Source organism: Rana temporaria, chromosome 1, assembly GCF_905171775.1.
Source record: "Rana temporaria chromosome 1, aRanTem1.1, whole genome shotgun sequence".
Lineage (NCBI taxonomy): Eukaryota > Metazoa > Chordata > Amphibia > Anura > Ranidae > Rana > Rana temporaria.
Genome location: NC_053489.1, coordinates 53,160,436 through 53,183,542, shown reverse-complemented (window position 1 = coordinate 53,183,542; position 23,107 = coordinate 53,160,436). Strand labels below are relative to the sequence as shown.

The 23,107-nt window shown below is 46.9% G+C and overlaps 1 protein-coding gene across 1 annotated transcript in view; it reads left to right on the top strand.

Moving 5' to 3' along the window:
- The window catches only part of MTMR12 (myotubularin related protein 12), a 109,150-nt gene that overhangs the window by 57,330 nt on the left and 28,713 nt on the right, over nt 1–23,107 (top strand). The window contains exons 5-10 of the mRNA XM_040337954.1: nt 4,118–4,254; nt 7,294–7,387; nt 9,150–9,279; nt 9,368–9,443; nt 18,726–18,832; nt 20,876–21,000. Coding sequence (XP_040193888.1) covers nt 4,118–4,254; nt 7,294–7,387; nt 9,150–9,279; nt 9,368–9,443; nt 18,726–18,832; nt 20,876–21,000 — 669 coding nt within the window. The remainder of the gene's footprint in view (nt 1–4,117; nt 4,255–7,293; nt 7,388–9,149; nt 9,280–9,367; nt 9,444–18,725; nt 18,833–20,875; nt 21,001–23,107) is intronic.

The following is a 23,107-nucleotide window of genomic DNA, read 5'->3' as shown; positions in this document are numbered from 1 at the left end:
TGACGGCGCTCGTCTCGCCCCCCACTCCCAGTTCTCTCTGAGGCAGCCCAAACTGCAGTATCGGCGTATAACTCACACAGAATATTTGCAACCGATTTGCAGGGTGAAAAAGTGAGTGTTATATGCTAATAAATACAGTAGCTACTTTTTTTTTTTTTTTAAATGTGTGTGTGTTTTTTTTTTTTTTTACTATTTTGTGCCACTTTTCTTGATATTAAAAAAATCAGTAGGCATCCATTACTATTTACCACCAAATGATAATCCAATTTGTCTTAAAAAAAAATAATATATATATATATTTCACCTGGAATACAATATGTAGTTGTGGTAATATGTACAGTTTTAATAACACGGCAAAGTTATAAAACAGTTTTTTCCAGGCATTTAGGATTTGTTTTACCTTCGTCATGACCGGGTGCAAATCTCTCTATCTGCATGATCATCAATTGAAAGGTAGTCCACTAGCGAGCGTTAGGGGAATTTTGTGTTCATAAGGAGCAGGAAGAGTTCTTCTTTAAGAAAAGGCACGGGATTGACTGACATACAGCAAGTCATATTTCGCTGGGCAAATAGTATTGTTTGTGTTTGCCATTGTTCAGCTTTTGGTTTTAAGTAAACCGGTTTGGACCTAATGTACATAGTGTCCAATAAAAAGTTAACAATTAGCCAAGATTGATGTTATCACACCTAGTTTAAATAGAAAATGTAATCCTAAATGCCATATACTGATGAATGATTTGACATCCTGCTTTGTAGTGAGGTTATTGTGACCTACCTCCATAGCCTGCATTTTTTCATACGAATTCCCAAGTTCCATTGTTATTGTTACATAGTTGGTAAGGGTAAATAGAGACACTATTCCATCCATTTAAGCCTGGGTTCACACTAACGTGGTACTGGAAATGTGCTGGGGTCCATGCGTGTTTCCCACGCCGCATTCCAATCGCACTGCCCTTTTGATCTGCTATGGGTGTCAATACAAAGTTAATGTGTAAATATTCGCTAACACATCACGGATCTTTATTATTAGGGTTGTCCTGATACCACTTTATAAGACCGAGTACAAGTACCGATACTTTTTTTTATGTCATGTGTCAGTATTTTTTTTTTTACAATGCTTTCTTGGGGGGTGGGGGGGGGGGGTTTGGTGGGTGGATGTGTCAGTGTGTTTTTTACAATTAATTATTTTTACCGCCGCTCTCCATCCTGACGGAGGGGGCGGAGCAGAACACGGAGGGGGGACACAGAGCACGGAGGGGGGAAGCAGCAGCATGGAGGGGGGACACGTGGCATGGAGGGGAGAGCAGAACAGAGGACAGCAGCGGCACGGAGGGGGAGAACAGAGGACAGCAGTGGCACAGAGGGGGGACAGCAGAATGGAGGACAGCAGCGGCACAGAGGGGGGACAGCAGAGAGCAGAACGGCAGCTAGCATGGAGGGGGAGAGCAGAACGGCAGCTAGCATGGAGGGGGAGAGCAGAACGGCAGCGGCACGGAGGGGGAGAGCAGAACGGCAGCGGCACGGAGGGGGAGAGCAGAACGGCAGCGGCACGGAGGGGGAGAGCAGAACGGCAGCGGCACGGAGGGGGAGAGCAGAACGGCAGCGGCACGGAGGGGGAGAGCAGAACGGCAGCGGCACGGAGGGGGAGAGCAGAATGGCAGCGGCACAGAGGGGGAGAGCAGAACGGCAGCAGCACGGAGGGGAAAGCAGAACTGCAGCGGCACGGAGGGGGGACACATGAGCATGGAGGGAGAGAGCAGAACGGATGGGGGAACTGGAGGAGGATACAGGGAATGTCAGGTATCGGTAAAGTATCGGAGCATTTTACCCGAGTACAAGTACTCGGGGAAATGCTTGGTATCGGGACAACCCTATTTATTATTAAGGAAAGATCACATTACAAAAAGGACAGCAATTCGGAACCACGCAGGGCCCCTTCGTCAAGCATGTGGCATGTAACATGTCTGACGAAGGGGCCCTGCATGACCTCGAAACGTTGCACTTGAAATGTGATCTTTCTTCAATTAAAAAAAAAAAAAAAGTTCAGACTTATTTGAAGATCTGTGGTGTGCTGGTGAATTTTACAAAGTGCCGGATCTCGAATACCCCAGGTGGGCACATCCGCCAGACCGGTGTCTCCTGTCCTCCAAACGCACCCGCAGCCTGTAGATTGGCCATAACCAGCCCTTTACTCCTCAATCACGAGACAATCCACACAAGTGTTGAGGGTTAAACATGCAGAGCATAAACTGTTTATTAAATCTAAGACATACAGTTTTACACACAGTTAGGGACACTCACCTTAGCCTTGTCAAAGAGGGGAGGGGGACAAGGAACAACCAATGGGAACTGAACATTTGTACATTGAAACAGGCTACAGATAAACCTAATGAGATTATGGTAAGCAGGCGGCCTCTCAATACACATCCCCTGCGGAGAGACGTCTCCAGTCCAGACCATTGTCTATGTGCAATGAACCAAGACAATTAGACACAGCAACAAGGGGGGTGTGGGATGGGGGAGAAGGGCTGTAGCATTACATTACATTATCTCCATGCCAGCTTGTCTTCAGGTCTCCGGTATCTCCTGGGCCATAATCTGTGGGTAACGGGCCCGCCCACAGTCCCTTCCAAAACACACAGTGACAGTGGGTTCTGTCACACTGTTCATTCTGCAATATCCAGCTGGCGGTCGCTGCAGCACCTGGTGCGTTTGAGCGCCCATTCCGGGAATATGTCTGATGGAAATATGGAACGAATAAAAGTTAATGACACCCCCCAAACGCAGGTCACAAATGCAGTGTGCTTGCCTGCAACGCATAGGAACATTCACGTCTTCGGTGATTTGAGCCTCCTATTTAACCACTTGGGATCCGCGCTATGGACAAAAGACGTCCACAGCGCGGCTCTCAAGTGCCGGGTGGACGTCCTGTTGTTGTTGTTCCCTGTGCGTGCCGCTGGGGGCGCGCAGCGGGGAAACAACGTGCCCGGCCCATCGCTCGGGAGCCGATGCGAGTGCCTGGCGGGCGCGATGTCCGCCAGACACCCGCGATCGTCGGTAACACAGCAGGACGTGGAGCTCTGTGTGTAAACACAGAGCTTCACGTGCTGTCAGGGAGAGAGGAGACCGATCTGTGTCCCTTTACATAGAGACACAGCATCGGTCACCCCCCCCCCCAGTCACCCCCCTCCCCCCACACAGTAAGAACACTATGAGGGAATACATTTAACCCCTTCCTCACCCCCTAGTGTTAACCCCTTCACTGCCAGTCACATTTATACAGTAATTGGTGCATTTTTATAGCCCTGATCGCTGTATAAATGTGATTGGTCCCAAAATTGTGTCAAAAGTGTCCGATACGTCCGCCGCAATATCGCAGGCCTGACAAAAAAATCGCAAAGCGCCGCCATTACTAGTAAAAAACAAAAAATCATAAATCTATCCCCTATTTTGTAGGCGCTATAACTTTTGCGCAAACCGATCAATATACGCTTATTGCGATATTTTTTTTTTTTTTTAACAAAAATATGTAGAAGAATACGTATTGGCCTAAACCGAGGGAAATTTTTATTTAAAAAAAAAAAATTGGGATATTATTATAACAAAAAGTTAAATATTGTGTTTTTTTCCAAATTTTCTGTCTTTTTTTGTTTATAGCGCAAAAAATAAAAATCGCAGAGGTGATCAAATACCACCAAAAGAAAGCTCTATTTGTGGGGAAACAATGATAAAACTATAATTTGGGTACAGTGTTGTATGACCGCACAATTGTCATTCAAAATGCGTCAGCGCTGAAAGCTGAAAATTGGTCTGGGCACGAAGGGGGTTTAAGTGCCCAGTAATGAAGTGGTTAAAATGAATGAGCTAAAATCGCACTGCACTGAATCGCATTTATAAATCTGTTCAGTCACTCCTGTGATTATACACACCGCACAGCCAGAAGAGTAGTCCGCTGCTTTGTCAGTTTCCATTGAAATAAATAATGGTGAATAGGATGCGCACATATCTACTATAACAGTCAAGCTTGTTGTCACACGGCCCTCATTCCAGCATGTTAGTCTGATCTTCACCTTTTTTTAATAAATTCTTTATTTAGCAATGTTTTTGCCCTTTTCAGTGTTTGACGATAAGAAGAAAATTCTTATATCGGGGCTATTACTTAAGAAATATCCGGAGAAGTTAATCGTCTACTGCAAGGATTTCCGAGTTTTCCATTTCTGTCTGACGTACACGAAGGAGGAGGAGCTAAAGCGGGTAAATGATACTAAACCTGATTTTTATACTGATGAACAGATAATTCCGGGTTTACTTTCACTTTAATTATTTGCAGGGGCCAGGCTGGCCCAAACAACAAATTTCCATGCCAGAAATGTCTGGCCTCTGGGACTGCTGTAATACACTGTAGTAGCCTTAGCTACATACAATAAGTAGCGGAGTTTTACAGCAACAGTACAAGACCGTTCTTCCCTGCTGCCAGAAATAAAGAGAAAAGGATTTATCACATCACCACTCTGGAGAAGTCTTGTATTCTCATGGAATGCAATAGGGTTGTCCCGATACCACTTTTTTAAGACAGAGTACAAGTACCAATACTTTTTTTCAAGTACCGTATTTGCCGGTGTATAAGGCGACTGGGCATATAAGACGACCCCCTAATTTTACAGTTTTTAAAAGATTTTTTTGCCTGTACTCACCGTATAAGACCACCCCCCTTCCGAGGCTTTCGACGCTTCATATTTCTTCCTTCTGGAGCCATATTCTTGCTGGAGCCGTATTCTTCTTCCTTCTTGCTGAAGCCAATCACGGAAAGCAATGTATTCATGAATATAAAGCCTGCTTGGATTGGCAGAGGCTGTAACATCATCAGCCCACGTCTCTCTGACTCTCAAAGCCAATCCGAGCAGGCTACTGTATGTAGCCTGCTTGGATTGGCAGAGGTTGTTACTCCAATCCGAGCAGGCTCTGTGTTCATTTGAATACATCGCTCACGGGGATTGACTAAGCGGTATATACTGTATGTAGCCGAAGCTACATACAGTATTACTGCACATCCAGTAGGCATCCAAGCAGCTGACCTGGCGTATAAGACGACCCCTGCTTTTTGGGAAGTTTTTTTAAGTGTAAAAGGTAGTCTTATACGCCAGCAAATGCAGTACTCGCCGATACTTCTTCTTTTTTTTTCTTTTTTTTAACGTCATGTGACAATTTAAAAAATGGGCATGACAGGGGGCACTGACGGGTAGGGGGGCACTGACGGATGGAGGACACTACTGTCCACTACATACTGACCAATACTGACTTGTCTAAACTCCTCTAACCTCTCTCTGGCTGACAGTCTCACCTGCAACTTGTGTGTTCCATCAGCCTGGAGGAGGTGAAGAGAGGGTGTCCGGAGGAGAGGGGGATCCTGGAGGATGGGAGGGCATCATATCATCCAGAGGCTAGAAGGAAGCGGGACCAGCCCCGCCGTGATCGTGGATAGGCTAGCCTCGCCCCGCCGTGATCACGGATTGGCCATCTCTGCCGTGATCATGGATAGCCCCGCCCGGGTACATGACCATTCACAGGGACACAGGAACATTAGGGGGACGGATCGGGCAGTGACACACACTGCCATGCGTCCCCCTAAATTTATGCACCCGCCACCGTCCACGCTCCCCCACTGGCTCCGCCCCCTCTCAGTCCGTCGGGTAACTGATCAGGCATCGGGAGCATTTGTGCGAGTACAAGTACTCGCACAAATGCTCGGTATCAGGACAATCCTAGAATGCAAGGCTTCCTCTGATTGGACCAGGTGGACAGGTGGTTGGATGACATTACTATATCCACCTTGCTTAATAAGCAAAAAGTTTAAAGAGGAGCTCCAGTCAAAATTATGTTAAGCCCTGGTTCACACTAGTGTGATTTGACATGTCAAATCGGCAGCATTTGCCGGCAATGGCACCGTCTTAATCGATGCAACGCTGCATCTGCGGCGCTGCATCGATTTCAAAAAGTAGTTTCTGTACTACTTTTTGTTTCCACCCGCGATTTACATTGACATCTGTGCAGAAACCTGCACAGATGTCTCTGTAATCGTGGCCGTTATCGGGACTGACGGGCAGGAGTGAAATCGTGCGAGTTCAGCTTCACTCCCGCAGCCCAGTGTGAACCTGGGCTAAAGGTCAGCAGCTACAAAAACTGAAGCAGCTGACTTCTAATAAACACACACTCGCCTGTCCCAGGATCCAGCACTGTACTTTCCCGAGCCGTGTGTTCCATCTGTCTTCTGTCCCCAGCCCCGGCATCTCAACTGTGGGCACCCGGCTGTGACTTCTTTTTTAGAAGATTAATATTGACTGTGAGGACACAGCAGGGAAAGTATAGCACAAAATTCACATATATATTTTTTCTTTGGGGATATATTACTCCACTAGTAGGCGCCATCACCTACAACCATTTTCTATTCATTTTATACTCCATCTAGGTGGGGTACATATGTAGGGGCAGCCACCATTGAACATCATTTTATACTTCCAGCATCTACTTCTTGCAGCATATATTTTCTAAACATACTCCGTAGCGCGGATTCACACCATCTTTCACCCGGCTGTGACAGCTTGTGGCTTCACAGCCGGGTTTCCACTGCATACGCGCGGGCATGCTGTGCATTGTGAATGCATAACAGAGCATCCTGTGTGCTGGAGTGTTTAAAAAAACAGCCCTCTGGTGGCTTCCAGGATCATAATCTGGAAGCCACCAGGGGCCCCCCCAAAATAAGGGACTAATCAGATCTATTCAAGCATTGGTGGTGCATTAATGTAGGCATGTTATGTCACACCATTATTTGAATGGGCTGCCAAGACAACAAAACGGACCTAAAACCGAACTGGCAATATTTTTCCGATGCAGTGCAGTACCAAGCATTAAAACGCAGGTGTGTTGGTGTAGTGAGTTGGGGTGCCATTCAAGCAATACTGCGTCATGGTTCTTGCGTTTGCAGGAACGCACATTACTGAAAGGCGTAGGCCTGAACAGCCTGTAACTGTGTTTGTAGCCTTGGGTTGGAGACAACCGCTCAGCTGAAGCTCTGGTATAGCTGTGACAGATCTAGTGGGAGAAAATCACTCATCCGGGATCCTGGTCAGACAGAATGACGTGGCAGCTTCTTAAGCCCTGCACTGCACTGAGAAATTGGTTTGGGAGTTGCTCTTTGTTTTATTGATTATTTTATTTCCATACACAAGTGATATCTTGACCTATGTACTGGTATTCTAATATGTAAGCTGTACGTCTTATGGGTTCCTTTCGTAGATTGTCAGTGGAATCATTCATCACACGCTAAGTCCAAAGCTTCTGAAACGTCTCTTCTTATTCTCATACACTCAAGCTGCCCCGTGTTACATAGGTAAGTGCGGAAGATACAACCTAAATGCATGCCCTTTCCGTTGTTGGGAGTTGCTAATTCTAATGCCCCGTACACACGGTCGAAATTTCCGCCAGCAAAAGTTTGATAGCAGGTTTTCTATTTTCCATTCCGATTTGTCTGTAGCAATTCCAACTCATGCTCGGAAAAAATTTGACGCATGTTTGGAAGCATTGAACTTCATTTTCGCGGCTCGACGTAGTGTTGTACGTCACCGCGTTCTTGACAGTTGAAAGTTCAGAGGGCTTTTGTGTGACCGTCTGTATGCAAGCCAAGCTTGAGCGGAATGATGTTTTTTCCGACGGAAAATGCGACCGTGTGTACAGGGCATAAGCCTTGCATATGTATAGAAAAGCATGATCTCCTCCAAAATGGGAAATCTTGGAGCGTGTTGTCCCTTTCATCACAAATCCACAAAGAACCTTTTTCAAATCTAAAGTCTACTGTGTGCTCTACCCCCCTGAGCCAACCCTTTCTTGAAGCCTCTTAGAGCCTTAGGCCCGGATTCACGTAGATGCGCGTATCTTTGTGCGGGCGTAACGTATCCTATTTACGTTACGCCTCCGCAACTTTTACAGGCAAGTGCCGTATTCTCAAAAGAAAGTTGCGGCGCCGTAGCGTAAATAGGCCGCGTAAGTCGGCCTAATTCAAATGTGGTAGATGTGGGCGTGTGTTATTTAAATTTTACGAGACTCCACGTAAATGACGCTTTTTACGAACGGCGCATGCGCCGTCCGTAAAAGTATCCCAGTGCGCATGCTCCAAATTAACCCGCAAGAAGCCAATGCTTTCGACGTGAACGTAAATGACGCCCAGCCCTATTCACGAACGACTTGCGCAAACGACGTAAAATTTTCACAATTCGACGCGGGAACGACGTCCATACTTAACATTGTTACGCTGCATGTACGCCTCATATAGCAGGGGTAACTTTACGCCGGGAAAAGCCTAACGTAAATGGCGTATCTACTGCGTCGGCCGGGCGTAGGTTCGTGAATTCGCGTATCTAGCTGATTTACATATTTCTAGGCGTAAATCAGCGTACACGCCCCTAGCGGCCAACGTAAATATGCAGTTAAGATCCGACGGTGTAAGAGACATACGCTGGTCGGATCTAATAGAAATCTATGCGTAACTGATTCAAAGAATCAGGCGCATAGATACGACGGCTCAGACTCGGAGATACGCCGTCGTATCTCCTATGAGAATTCGGGCCTTAGGCTCTAATCATGTGCTTAAAAAAATAAATACAAAATTTCCCCATTGAAATCCATGCGTCCAGCACCCCGTATGTAGATTAGGGGATGCATGGATGGGGGCGCCCCTAATGGACAGGCCACCACTGGATATTATCACAGCGACTATTCTAGCAGCAAAACCCAGCGGCTTTGAAAAATGTCATGCCATAAAATCTGTGCCTCCTTATTTCATAGGGCCCTGGTATTGGTGCCAAAAAACATGCTACAAAATAGAATGATCTGGCTTATATTATCTGCAGTAATACTTATTCATGTTTAAAAGAGTGATTGGGATTATTGGTAGCAGTATCATTGTTGTATGGATGATGTATCTGGATTAGAAGTACTAGAATTCTTACTATCATTGGCACTGGAGCTAGTTTTATTCTTATTTTTTGCTTTTTCTTAGTACTATTGGTGTTCGTAGTGGGAGTATTGTGTTTGAAGCAGCAGTTGTAGTCCTTTTTTTCTTTTTTCTGTATGATGATTTTTCTGCTTTGTATTAGCGGCAACCACCAGGGATAACATGCTGATGTTTGACACCCTGAAGGACTGGAGGCTAGAACTGGACCGCACCAAAGGAAACCTGGGTTACAAAGTGCTGTCTGTCAATGAAGAGTACAGATTGTCGAAGAGGTATGCGGTCTGGTCCTGTAGGAACTGAGATCCGCTGTATGTATAGCATGCCATGGTGATGTGACGCTTCTATCTTCTGTTCCCCCAGGTTACCCCCTTACTTTGTGGTGCCCATATCTCTGCAGGAGGAGAGTGTTTCTAAATTCCAAGGAAGGGGAATACCTGTAAGTAATTAGAGATTTATAGAGACCAAGGCCCGGATTCACGTAGAAGCGCGCATCTTTGTGCGGGCGTAACGTATCCTATTTACGTTACGCCTCTGCAACTTTGACAGGCAAGTGCAGTATTCTCAAACCAAAGTTGCGGCGGCGTATCGTAAATAGGCCGGCGTAAGCCCGCCTAATTCAAATGTGGAAGATGTGGGCGTGTGTTATGTAAATTTAATGTGACCCCACGTAAATGACGCTTTTTACGAACGGCGCATGTGCCGTCCGTGAAAGTATCCCAGTGCGCATGCTCCAAATTAACACGCAAGAAGCCAATGCTTTCGTGAACGTAAATGACGCACAGCCCTATTCGCAAACTACTTACACAAACAACGTAAAACGTAAAAAATTTGACGCTGTTCCGACGTCCATACTTAACATTGGTACGCCTCATATAGCAGGGGTAACTTTACGCCGGGAAAAGCCTAACGTAAACGGCGTTTCTGTAATGTGACGGATGTGGGCGTACGTTCGTGAATTGGCGTATCTAGCTGATTTACATATTTCTAGGCGTAAATCGGCGTACACGCCCCTAGCGGCCAGCGTAAATATGCAGTTAAGATACGACGGCGTAAGAGACTTACGCTGGTCGTATCTTAGTGAAATTTTGGCGTATCTGATTCTTTGAATCAGGCGCCAAGATATGACAGCTCAGACTCAGAGATACGACGGCGTATCTGGAGATACGCCGTCGTATCTCCTACGAGAATCTGGGCCCAAATCTTTTTTCTCTTTCCAGGTTCAGTTGGCCGTGTAAATGGCTACTAGTAGAATTTTCTAGTAGAATAATGGTGTTGATGTACTGAAACGGGAGAGTGTAAAATCTGGTTTAACTCTGCATGGAAACCAATCAGCTTCCAGGTTTTGTTTTTGTTTTTTTGGTCAAAGCTTAAAGCGGAGGTCCACCTTAATGCCGCGTACACACGATCATTTCTTTATCGTACATCACGGGACACAGAGCGGCATATTCATTACTATATGGGTTATATGGAGTACCTTCAGGTGATGGACACTGGCAATCTCAAACAGGAAGTGCCCCTCCCTATATAACCCCCTCCCATAGGAGGAGTACCTCAGTTTTTACGCCAGTGTCTTAGGTGTTGGTCATGGTTTAGCTTGCCTCCACATCCTTGGGATTAAGGTGGGCTAACCGGTTCTGTCCAAAGGCCTCAGCGCTAAAGTGGTCAGTAACCGGACCCCAAACCAATGGGGTATAGCCCATAATGCTTTTCTTTTTAGAGAGCTGGACCCTGGGCCCAGAACTTAGAAACCTTTGGGGGCCTAATGTTTCTGTTGCCAGAGTGCTATATGGGCCCAGGACAGTGGATCCTTCATAGGAACCCAGGGCCTGAAGGTCAATGCCCCACGGAGATGGGGGAAGATTGGGCCTCTTGCTGTGCAAAGTCCTGCGGCATGGAGCAGGTAAGTGAGGGGAAAACTTGCGGAACTTGGTTCGCAGCAGGTTTTTCTGGGGGGGGTCACAGGGGGACATGCCTAAAGTTATGCGCTGCATCGGGCAAAGTGAGTCACATGTCTTAAGATAGGATGGCTCTATGTGTTATTTCCCCATAATAGGTGACCTCCCTGGTAGTATTGAAAAGCATTGAGAGGCTGTGTGTGTTTAAGAGAGCTGTGCTTACCTGCAAGCCTCCAGGCAATTGCTGCATAGGTTCTTCCTCCTAGCCTGGATGACAGGCAAACGCTGGCCTCCTCGTGTGGCTCCCTTTCCCCCCACCCCCGTCGGCGGCGCGCGAGCGTCCCCGTGTTATGGGCGCAATTTCGCGCCGTTAGCTGAGGGGGGAAGGGCGGGCCAGTAAGTTTAAGGAAGGGGCGGCCCTTCCATTCGTTCCCAGCTCAGTGTATGCTGGAACTGAGAGAGGAAGAGACCAGAGCGGCAGCACGGGGCGCCGAGGACACACAGTGGCCAAAAAAGAATACTACAGCCTTAAAGACTGTCCTGAAGCCTATAGATAGGCTGTTCTTTTTTTCTCAGCAGTTTTTTCTTTGGCAATACTACCAAGGGGGACAGGATGTTTTTTCTCTCTTTGGTTTAAAAAAAAAACAAAAAAAAACAAAAAAACTTAAAAGCAGAGAAGGCATTTTTTATCCCCCAAAGGGTTTTTGGGTAATAATTTATTTATAAATTCCAAACACCGTTAAGTTAGCAGGCGTACCTCGGTATTGTACCATGGCATCTGGTTCTGAGGGTACAAGAGGTGGGGATTCCCCCAGAGAGTCTGAGGTCTCGGACAAAGTTATGCCGCTGCTTTCACGAGAGGGAGCCTTGGTGGGACCATCGGGATCTGGGGCTGGGGCTGGCACGGGTCAGTCCAACCCTAGGGTGGTCACGGACGAGGTACTGTCCACCTCTTTAAAGGAGATGGAAAAGAGAATGGAAAAAATGATAGCCAAGGCTATGCGGGGCAGAAAACGGAATAGATCTCCGTCGCCCGAGCGTGGACCCTCAGAGGAGGAGGTCCTTTCCGCAGGGGAATTGGACGACCTCTTGGACAAGGACCAAGCAGGTTCGGGGATCGAGGACCCGGATACGCAGGAGTCTGGGGCAGCCTCCCAAGGGGAGAGCTGGTGGGTTCAAGCCTTAACGGACTTGGTCCATAGAGCATTTAACTTGCCAGTACCAGATCTCCAAGTATCGACGGTTTCAGCTTTGGGCTCACTAAGAACGCCTCAAAACAACGCAGTTTTTCCGATCCATCCTCTACTAGAGGAAGTTATGTTCCAAGATTGGACCAAGCCAGATAGAATCTTTTTACCACCTAAAAGATTCTCTGCCTTATATCCTATGGAAAATAAATTTTCCAAGAGATGGGCAACCCCGGCGGTGGACGCAGCCATCTCATGTGTTAACAAATCTTTAACATGCCCTGTAGAAAACATACAGGTGTTCAAGGATCCGGTTGATAAACGCTTGGAAACGCTACTAAAAAACTCCTTCACCACTGCAGGGGCAGTAGTGCAGCCAGCTGTGGCTGCGATTGGGGTTGCACAAGCATTATCGGATCAAACTAAGCAGATGCTTAAACTTATTCCTGCCCAGCAGGCAGAAGAATTTTCGGATGTCCCTAGGGCCATACGCTTTACGGTAGACGCAATTAAGGATTCTTCCAGCAAGCGTCACGTTTATCGTTATCCCTTATCCATATGAGAAGACTCTTATGGTTAAAGAGCTGGGAGGCAGAGCCCCCATGCAAGAAGCTCCTGGTAGGGTTCCCCTTCCATGGAGAACGACTCTTCGGAGAAGACCTGGATAAATACATTCAGACCATTTCAAGCGGCAAAAGTACTCTTTTGCCAACCAAGAAAAAGTTTCGAGGACCTGCGTTTAAACGACAGTACTCCCCTGGGCAGGGGCCCTCTAATACCAAACAGTATCGACGGCCTCCTGCAAGATCAAACTTTAACTTTAACAACAAATCGCAGGGACAGGCCGCTGGAGGCAAGAAGCAGTGGTTTCGCAAACCAGCAAAACCAGCTCCCAAGCCGGCCTTATGAAGGGGCACCCCCACCCCCGAGGGTGGGGGGAAGGCTGCGTCGCTTTTCAGGGGTTTGGGAGGCCAGCATTCCCGACAGATGGGTACGGTCTTCCGTGGCTACAGGCTACAAACTAGACTTCCTAAAGTTTCCTCCTCCTCCTTTCCAGGAGTCAAGGGTACCAAACGATCCGGGGAAGGGAGCCGCATTAATGGCGGCATTGAATCTTCTACTCTCCCAGGAGGTAATAGTAGAGGTACCAGTCCAAGAACAAGGGCTGGGTTTCTACTCCAACCTATTTATCATCCCAAAGCCCAACGGCGATGTCAGGCCAATCTTGGACTTAAAGATGGTAAATGCATACCTAAAGGTCCGCTCATTTCGGATGGAATCCGTGCGGTCAGCAGCTGCCACACTCCAGAAGGACGACTTCATGGCATCCATAGACATAAAGGATGCCTATCTTCATGTTCCAATTTATCAGCCACATCAAAGATTTCTACGCTTTATGGTGGCTTCGCGTCATTACCAATTCGTGGCGCTTCCTTTTGGGTTGGCTACGGCCCCCCGGGTGTTCACGAAGGTCCTAGCCCCAATCCTAGCCAAGCTAAGGATCCAAGGGGTCACGATCCTAGCGTACCTGGACGACCTCCTAGTCATAGATCACTCGTCTCCTGGCCTGGAACGAGCAGTGGCCCTCACGGTTCAATACCTCGAGAGGTTCGGCTGGGTCCTAAATCGAGAAAAGTCAGTATTCCAGCCCACAAGGCAGTTGGAATATCTCGGCATGAGGTTAGACACAGAACAACAAAGGGTGTTTCTACCTCTGATAAAGGTCAAAGCCATCAAGGAGTTAATCCTATTGGTTCTAAGCAAGAGAGAACCAACTATTCGCCTATGTATGCGGTTACTAGGCAAGATGGTGGCCACATTCGAGGCGGTACCGTACGCCCAGAGCCACACTCACATCCTGCAGGCAGCCATCCTGTCAGCATGGAGCAGGAGGCCACAGGCCTTGGATATCCCTTTGCCGCTCTCATCAAGAGTCCGACAAAGTCTGTGTTGGTGGTTAGACCCTCAGAATCTACTGAAGGGGAAGTCTTTCAGCCCAGTGGCTTGGAAGATAGTAACCACAGACGCCAGCCTGACAGGCTGGGGAGCAATTTTGGACGGTTGCACTCGCCAGGGTACTTGGGCAAAGCCAGAGAAGCAGTTGCCCATCAACATCTTGGAGCTCAGAGCTGCTCGACTAGCCCTCAGGGCTTGGACGTCCAAATTGCAGGGGTTCCCGGTGAGAATTCAATCAGACAATGCCACGGTCGTGGCATACATAAATCACCAAGGGGGAACCAAGAGTCAAGCCGCTCAGAGAGAGGTGAGCTTGATTCTCCTGTGGGCAGAGGCTCATGTGCCCTGCATATCGGCAATATTCATTCCAGGAGTGGACAACCTTCAGGCGGACTTCTTAAGTCGCCAGACTCTGTTGCCGGGGGAATGGTCTCTACATCCACAGGTCTTTCAGACACTCTGCCAAAGATGGGGAGTGCCGGACGTGGATGTCATGGCATCGAGACTCAACAAGAAGCTAGACAGGTTCATATCCCGCTCAAGGAATCCGATGGCCTGCGGAACCGATGCGCTGGTTTGCCCTTGGTATCAGTTCAAACTTCTTTATGCATTTCCCCCGCTCCAGTTACTACCCCGCCTGCTGCGCAGGATCAGGGTGGAGCACATACCAGTTATCCTGGTAGCTCCAGCATGGCCCAGAAGGGCATGGTATTCACTAATCCTGAAGATGGTAGTGGGAGACCCTTGGACTCTTCCTCTACGGCCAGACCTGCTATCGCAAGGTCCGATCCTCCACCCTGCCTTACGGCATCTAAATTTGACGGCCTGGAAGCTGAATCCCTGATTCTCAGGGGTAGAGGTCTGTCTCAGAAAGTAATCTCTACCCTAATCAGAGCCAGGAAACCGGTCTCTAGGGTGATTTATTACAGGGTCTGGAAGGCCTATGTAGGCTGGTGTGAGTCCAAGCGATGGCTTTCCCGCAAATTTACCATCGATAGAGTATTACGTTTTCTCCAGCTAGGAGTGGATAAAGGACTGGCATTAAGCACAATCAAGGGACAGATTTCAGCTTTGTCAGTGTGGTTTCAGCGGCCGCTGGCCACCCACTCGCTAGTTAAGACCTTCATTCAAGGGGTCTTACGTATTAATCCTCCAGTTAAATCCCCACTTTGCCCGTGGGATTTAAATCTTGTTCTGTCAAGTTTACAGAAACAACCTTTTGAGCCGTTGGCTGAAATTCCTTTGGTTTTACTGACAAGGAAGTTAGTATTTTTGGTTGCCATGGTTTCCGCCAGAAGAGTATCGGAACTGGCAGCCTTATCCTGTAAGGAACCATATCTTATTTTTCATAAGGACAAGGTCGTTCTCCGCCCTCATCCTTCCTTCCTACCAAAGGTTATATCCAGTTTTCATCTAAACCAGGATTTGGTATTACCATCCTTCTTCCCTAAACCTACTTCCAGAAAGGAAGGGTTGCTGCATACCTTGGATATTGTCAGGGCCATGAAGGCCTATCTTAAAGCTACAGAGAAGATCCGGAAAACAGATGTGTTGTTCATTTTACCGGATGGGCCCAAGAAGAGGCAGGCATCTGCAAAATCCACCATCTCGAGGTGGATTAAACAGTTAAAGCGGGGGTTCACCCTGTTAAAAAAAAAAAAAAAAGTTTTTTTTTATTAGACCATTAAATTCGGCATCGTAGCGCGAGCTACGGTATGCCGGTCTTACATTTTTTATGCCCGTACTCACTGTGCTATCGATGATTGAAGAATCCGGGGAATGGGCGTTCCTATGGTGAGAGAAGGTGATTGACGGCCGGCCCTGGCACGTCACGCTTCTCCGGAAATAGCCGAAATAGGCTTGGCTATTCACGGCGCCTGCGCATAGCCTGTGCGCAGGCGTCGTGAATAGCCGAGACCTACTCCGGCTGTCTTCGGGGAGCGTGACGTGCCAGAGCCGGCCGTCAATCATCCTCCCTCTCCATAGGCACGCCCATTCCCCGCGGGAGTCGGATTCTTCAATCATCGATACCACAGTGAGTACGGGGATTAAAAATTTAAGACCGGCATACCGTAGCTCGCGCTACGATGCCGAATTTAATGGTCTAATGATGGAAAGGAGGGTGAACTACCGCTTTAATCACTCAGGCCTACGGCTTGAAGGGGTTGCCTCCTCCGTTATCATTAAAGGCTCATTCTACTAGGGCCATGGGCGCCTCCTGGGCAGCACACCACCAGATCTCTATGGCTCAAGTTTGCAAGGCGGCAACCTGGTCTTCTGTCCACACGTTTACAAAATTCTACCAGTTGGACGTAAGAAGGAATACTGATGCAGCCTTTGGGCAGGCAGTGCTGCAGGGTGCAGTTTGAGACCCTCGGATTCCGGGGGCTCACTTTTGAGTTAAATTTAAAATTTAAAATTATTTTTCTCAACTAAGTTGGATTTATTATGATTTGAGTATATCTCTAAATTAAATCCTTTTGTCTTGGGAAGATGTTCTCCCTCCCCTCATTGTAAGCATTGCTTTGGGACATCCCATATAGTAATGAATATGCCGCTCTGTGTCCCGTGATGTACGATAAAGAAAAAGAGATTTTTAATACAGCTTACCTGTAAAATCTTTTTCTTGGAGTACATCACGGGACACAGAGCTCCCACCCCTCTTTTGGGGACCATTTTGGGAGGCATACTGCTTGCTACAAAACTGAGGTACTCCTCCTATGGGAGGGGGTTATATAGGGAGGGGCACTTCCTGTTTGAGATTGCCAGTGTCCATCACCTGAAGGTACTCCATATAACCCATATAGTAATGAATATGCCGCTCTGTGTCCCGTGATGTACTCCAAGAAAAAGATTTTACAGGTAAGCTGTATTAAAAATCTCTTTTTTTCGGCATGAAAAAAAAACGTTTTTAAAAAAATTTCATTTAACCCCAGACCATATTGCTGGTCAAAGACCAGAGCCCTTTTTGCAATTCGGCACTGCGTCACTTTAACTGACAATTGCGCGGTCGTGCGACGTGGCTCCCAAACAAAATTGGCGTCCTTTTTGCCCCACAAATAGAGCTTTCTTTTGGTGGTATTTGATCACCTCTGCGGTTTTTAGTTTTTGCACTATAAACAAAAATAGAGCCACAATTTTGAAAAAAATAAATATATAGTGGCCTGCACGAGAGCCGACTTATAGCTACGGGCTCTCGCGCATGGGAGCCGACCTACCGCCGTATAACTCCAGCGCCTGGTCGGCAAGCAGTTAAAATGATCGTGTGTGGGCTTCACATCATTTCTCAGGTTCTGAAAAAAAAAAAAATTCGAACATGCTGCATTTTTTAACGTCGTTTTAAACTATGTTTTTCGGGTTGTAAAAAATGATCGTGTGGCTAAAACGACGTTAAAAACCTGCGCATGCTCAGAAGAAAGTTATGAGACGGGAGCGCTCGTTCTGGCAAAACTACCGTTCATAATGGAGTAAGCACATTCATCACGCTGTAACAGACAAAAAAGCGCGAATTGTCTTTTACTAACAAGGAATCGGCTAAAGCAGCCCAAAGGCGAATGGAACTTCCCCTTTATAGTGCCGTCGTACAAGTTGTACGTCACCGTGCTTTGCTAGAGCATTTTTTTTAAAACGATGGTGTGTAGGCAACGTCGTTTTAATGATGAAGTTGGAAAATTATCGTGTGTACGGAGCATTAAAAAAATAAAATTACATAAACATGCTCTTTAAAAAAAACAAAAAAAACTACTTTACTTACCAGAAATGGCTGTTGCTAGGCAGATCGTCCTGATCTGCCACATCCTATACAGCGGTACTCTTCATTCTTCTCCTCCTCGCGTTGTCTTCTGGGAAATTTGGGCACGCTTGGGACCTGTGTGTGTGTGTGTGTGTGTGTGTGTGTGTGTCCCAGAAGACAGCCGTCTATTCACAAAGCGCCGTGCGACTAGCGCATGCGCAGTAGGAAACGGGCAATGAAGCCGCAAGGCTCCATTGACTGTTTCCCTTAGTGAGGATGATGGTGCGGGCACACGATCCGAAGGACGGATCGGCCTCGGGGGCGACATCGTGGGCGCCCAGGACAGTTGAGTGTCCTTATTAAAGCGGGAGTTAACCCGAATTTTTTTTTTTTTTTAACATTAGATTGATGCTCATTTTGTGAAGGGGAATCGGGTTGTTTTTTTAAAATCGAAGCAGTACTTACCTTTTAGAAATAGATCTTCTCCGCCGCTTCCGGGTATGGTCTTCGGGACTGGGCGTTCCTATTTGATGGACAGGCTTCCGACGGTCGCATACATCGCGTCACGAGTAGCCGAAAGTCGGTGCGGCTCTATACGGCGCCTGCGCACCGACGTTCGGCTACTTTCAGAAAATCGTGACGCGATGTATGCGACCGTCGGAAGCCTGTCAATCAAGTAGGAACGCCCAGTCCCGAAGACCTATACCCGGAAGCGGCGGAGAAGATGCATCTCTAAAACGGTAAGTACGGCTTCCATTATAAAAAAAAACAACCGATTCCCCTTGACAAAATGAGCCTCAATCTAATGTTGAAAAAAAAAGGTTTTTGGGTGATCCTCCACTTTAAGGTGGTGACAGGGTCTCTTCATAGGTCTGTATGTTGCATTTTTATTTTTTGTGAAAGGGGATTTTACTTAACGTATGTTTCTCATTCTCATCTGGCTTTAGATCTGGTGCTGGTCTAGTCAGCATGGCACAGCTCTGTGCAAGATGGGTTCCCTCCCTAAAGAGGTGGATGATAACGCCATCCAGGACCAGAGAGCTTTCCTCAACAGGTACATCATTTCTTGTTATACAGTGGGACAGACTATTTGTAAAGCTGAGCTCCAGCCTTCCATTCAGTAATGCACAATTGTACAGGTTCCTCTCCTCAACTGAAATTACTGATTTCACTGCACATTGTGATCTTCTCGCAGTGTGAATTAAATGCCGCAGCAAGTCAGATCCAACCTACCTCATTTCCCGGCTGGAGGACTTCCAGCATCATCTAAGCCTTGGTGTCCCTGGCCTCCTCCTGTCACTCATTGGGTTTCAGTTCTTTCCATCCTAGAAGCTTGGCATCTCAAGTGGGCAATACCATGGTAGTCTGCTGTTTTGAGGGAGCTATGTATAGCCCCTTCCACTACCCATGAGCTACCTGCATTGCACAGAGATCCAGTGATGACATCAGCAAGGCTTAAAATACAATAGGTTATGAAAAGGTTTTTATTAAAAAAAAATATATATTTTTGGGAGGGCCGCAAAGCAGTGGTTTGTGGCGTACTTATCGCCATGGGAGCCAAGCTTAACAAGGAGAGGCAGGCGGATTTCCAGAGTGCTGCGGGCGCTACAGAGTGCCAAGCTCAACCATAAACGCACGTCTGATCCTGATGAGCTTCGCCATCTATGCAAGCTCAGGCAGCTTTTCTCAAAATTGCTAGATCAAAAAATTAACCGCAAGCTACGCTATATGGCCCATACTTGCTACGAGCATGGCAACAAGTGCGGCAGGCTGTTGGCACGCGCTCTCCGTAAAAAAAGACTATTGGCACATGTACATAAGCTGCACTCCCCATCGAGGGAGCCTGCTCAACATACCTCAAAAATTGCGTCCATGTTTCGTGACTACTATGCGGCCTTGTACGATCTGGACTCCGCCTCCTCTCCGGCATATTTAGCCCTTAAACAGGCCCGAATTGCCAAGTACCTCTCCTCGATTGGGCTCCCCACCCTATCCCCAGGACAGGTAGCGGACCTGAAACGCCCTATTACTTCAATAGAACTTTTGGCCACCATTAAGTCCCTGCCCTCTGACAAAAGCCCTGGGCCCGACGGCTTCACTAAGACATATTATCTAAAACATTTTGATAAGTTACAGACCCCCTTTTGTGCTCTCCTTAACTCTTTAGCGACCACTGGACACCTCCCCCAAGAGTCCTCGCTGGCACATATCACTGTGCTCCCAAAAGACGGTAAGGACCCCACTCAATCGCAGAGTTATCGCCCCATTTCCCTTTTAAATACAGATCTTAAGATCTTTTCTAAAATTCTCACCAACCGCTTAAAACATCTCCTCCCTGAATTGGTACACGCGGACCAAACCGGTTTCATAGTAGGACGGGAAGCCAGGGACAACTCAAACAGAGCCATTCAGCTCGTGCACTGGGCGCACACACGCGATCGGATGCCTCCCTACCTGTTTTTGTCTGACGCGGAGAAGGCATTCGATCGCGTGGACTGGAATTTTCTTCACGCCGTGCTCGGGGGCACCGGTATAGGCCCACACATGTTGCGCTGGATTTCCACACTCCTACTGCCCGGGTGAAGGTAAACAGTGGCCTCTCCGTGACGTTCCCTATCTGAAATGGCACGAGGCATGGTTGCCGCTTTCGCCCCTTCTGTTTGCTCTGGTCTTAGAACCATTGTTTCAGAGGGTTAGGGCGAATCGGAGTATCAGGGGGGGTGCTTGCGGGCTCCCTCGAACACAAACTCTCCGCCTATGTGGCTGATATACTTTTCCATGTTGTTGATCCCCTTGTCTCGTTGCCAAACCTGATGCAAGAACTGGCGATGTACGGAGAGGCCTCAAACTTTCGGATAAATTATTACATTTTTTTTTTTGGGGCTACTTGTCTACTCCCTTTTCACCTTCTTATTTGTACTAGTTTTTTCTTGCATTGTTATCTTACGCTGTTCAATATTGTTAAAATGCCTCAATAAACAGTCAGTTGCCTTTTTTTAAATGCGTTCAGAAGCCTAGGAATTCATCTTTTATCCTGGTTTAGCATTATCCTCTAATGATCCAGCTTGAATCTGTTTTTTTTTTTTTTTTTTAACAGTGTAGAGAAGACGCTTCACAGACCTCCCTATGAAGAAGTGAGAATTGAGGACCTCTCATTAAGTCTTCCCTCGCTATCAGAAGTCCAAGCAGCCTACACTCGCTTTAAACAGCTGTTCCTTATTGGTAAGAATGAAAGCCGTAACATGGTGATGTGTCGTTTTTATTATAAAGTAAAATGTTTTGCATGAGGACAAGGTGTTGACTCCACTCGTACCTTTTTGGAAGGACCATCCCTAACATAATAGACAAAACCCCAAATATATTGAAAAATGGGACCTCCAAAGGTGTAATATAACCCTTTCCCACCGAGCGTACGCATATATGCGTCCTCGGCTTTCGGGGGTTATACCTGGATGATGCCTGCAGCTGCAGGCATCATCCCGGTACCGCTGTTTAGAGCCGGCGATTGGCTATCCAGGCATAACAACCGATGCGGCTAAAATCCGATTGGTTGTTATGCCGGAGGGGGGGGGGGGCGGACATCTGGCGCCTCCAATGTCCAGGCGCAGACTGAAACAAAGCCGTAAACGGCTTCGATTCAGTCTCCAGAATGTAAACAAGGAGCGACGTCATGACGTCACTTCCGGGTTACTCGGCTGCCAATGGTGCCGGATTTAAATAAGTAAACAGTATTTAGAATCACCGTTTTCGGCGACCTGAATACTTTAAAAGTGCAAAGGAGGGATCGGGGGTCTTTTAGACTCTTGATCCCTCCATAAAGAGTACCTGTCACCACCTATTACTGTCACAAGGGATGTTTACATTCCTTGTGACAGCAATAAAAGTGATCAAAATGTAAAAAAAAAAAACACAATTTAATATAAAAATAAAGAAGAAAACAATTATTTTAAAGCACCCCCCTCCCCGCGAGCTTGTGCAACAAAGAAAACGCATATGAAATTTGCGTCCGCATATGAAAACGGTTTTCAAATCACACATGTGAGGTATCGCTGCGATGGTCAGAGCGAGAGCAATAATTCTAGTACTAGACCTTCTCTGTAACTCTAACCTGGTAACCATAAAAAAGACGTTTAAAGCGTTGCCTATGGAGATTTTTAGGTACTGTAGTTTGTCGCCATTCCACGAGTTCGTGCAATTATAAAGCGTAACATGTTTGGTATCTATTTACTCGGTGTAACATCATCTTTCACATTATACAAAAAAATTGGGCTAATTTTTACTTTTTTCGTAATTTTTTTTATTCATGAAAGTACATTTTTCCCATAAAGTTGCGTTTAAAACACCACTGCACAAATACCGTGTGACATAAAATATTGCAACAATCACCATTTTATTCTCTAGATTCTCTGCTAAAAAAAAAATTATATATGATTTGGGGATTTTGGTTCTACCAAAAGAAAAAGGAGGAGTGGGATTTCAAGACCCAGATGGCTATTACGAGGCAATACATTTAACAAGGGTGTTGGAATGGTGTACATCTCAAAAAGATAAATCATGGGTACACATGGAACAAACAATATCAGAGATACCCTTGGAGGGGTTAGTATGGCTCACGAACACCGGTATACCGCAGGTAGCGAAGCAACATCCAACGGTTTGAGCCACACTTGGATCGGTTAACCACTTAAGGACCGCCTCCTGCACATATACGTCGGCAGAATGGCACGGCTGGGCACATGTACGTACAGGTACGTCCTGTACTAGTACCCAGCCGTGGGTCGCGGGCGCGCTCCCGCGACCCGGTCCTAAGCTCCGGGACCCGCGGACCCGATCGCCGCTGGAGTGCAGCGATCGGTCCCCGGGGCTGAAGAACGGGGAGAGCCATGTGTAAACACGGCTTCCCCGTTCTTAACTGTGGCGGCGTTATCGATCGTGTCATCCCTTTTATAGGGGGACACAATTGATGAAGATTTCTGGAAAAAAGTGTCACAGCGGAAGAAATAATAGGTGTCTCCCTTGGAGACAATCCCGTAACCCTCCTGTTGTTGGATATTCCTATCTCGACAGAAAAGTATAAAAATGTATTATTGAGACATTTACTTACGACAGCAAAACTATGTATCCCAGCCCTCTGGAAAAGCAATACCCCTCCAACTAGATAGGAGCAGTTAAAAAATTTGAGTTTTGGATTGGTAAAAAGTGACTAAGGTAAAATAAAAGCATACAAGAGTGAATTATGCAAAATTGTTAATTACGATGTATTACCTGTAAAGTTGTAGTTTGAATATCTCTGTGTAAAAAAACATTGAAATAAAGAATAAAAAAAAAA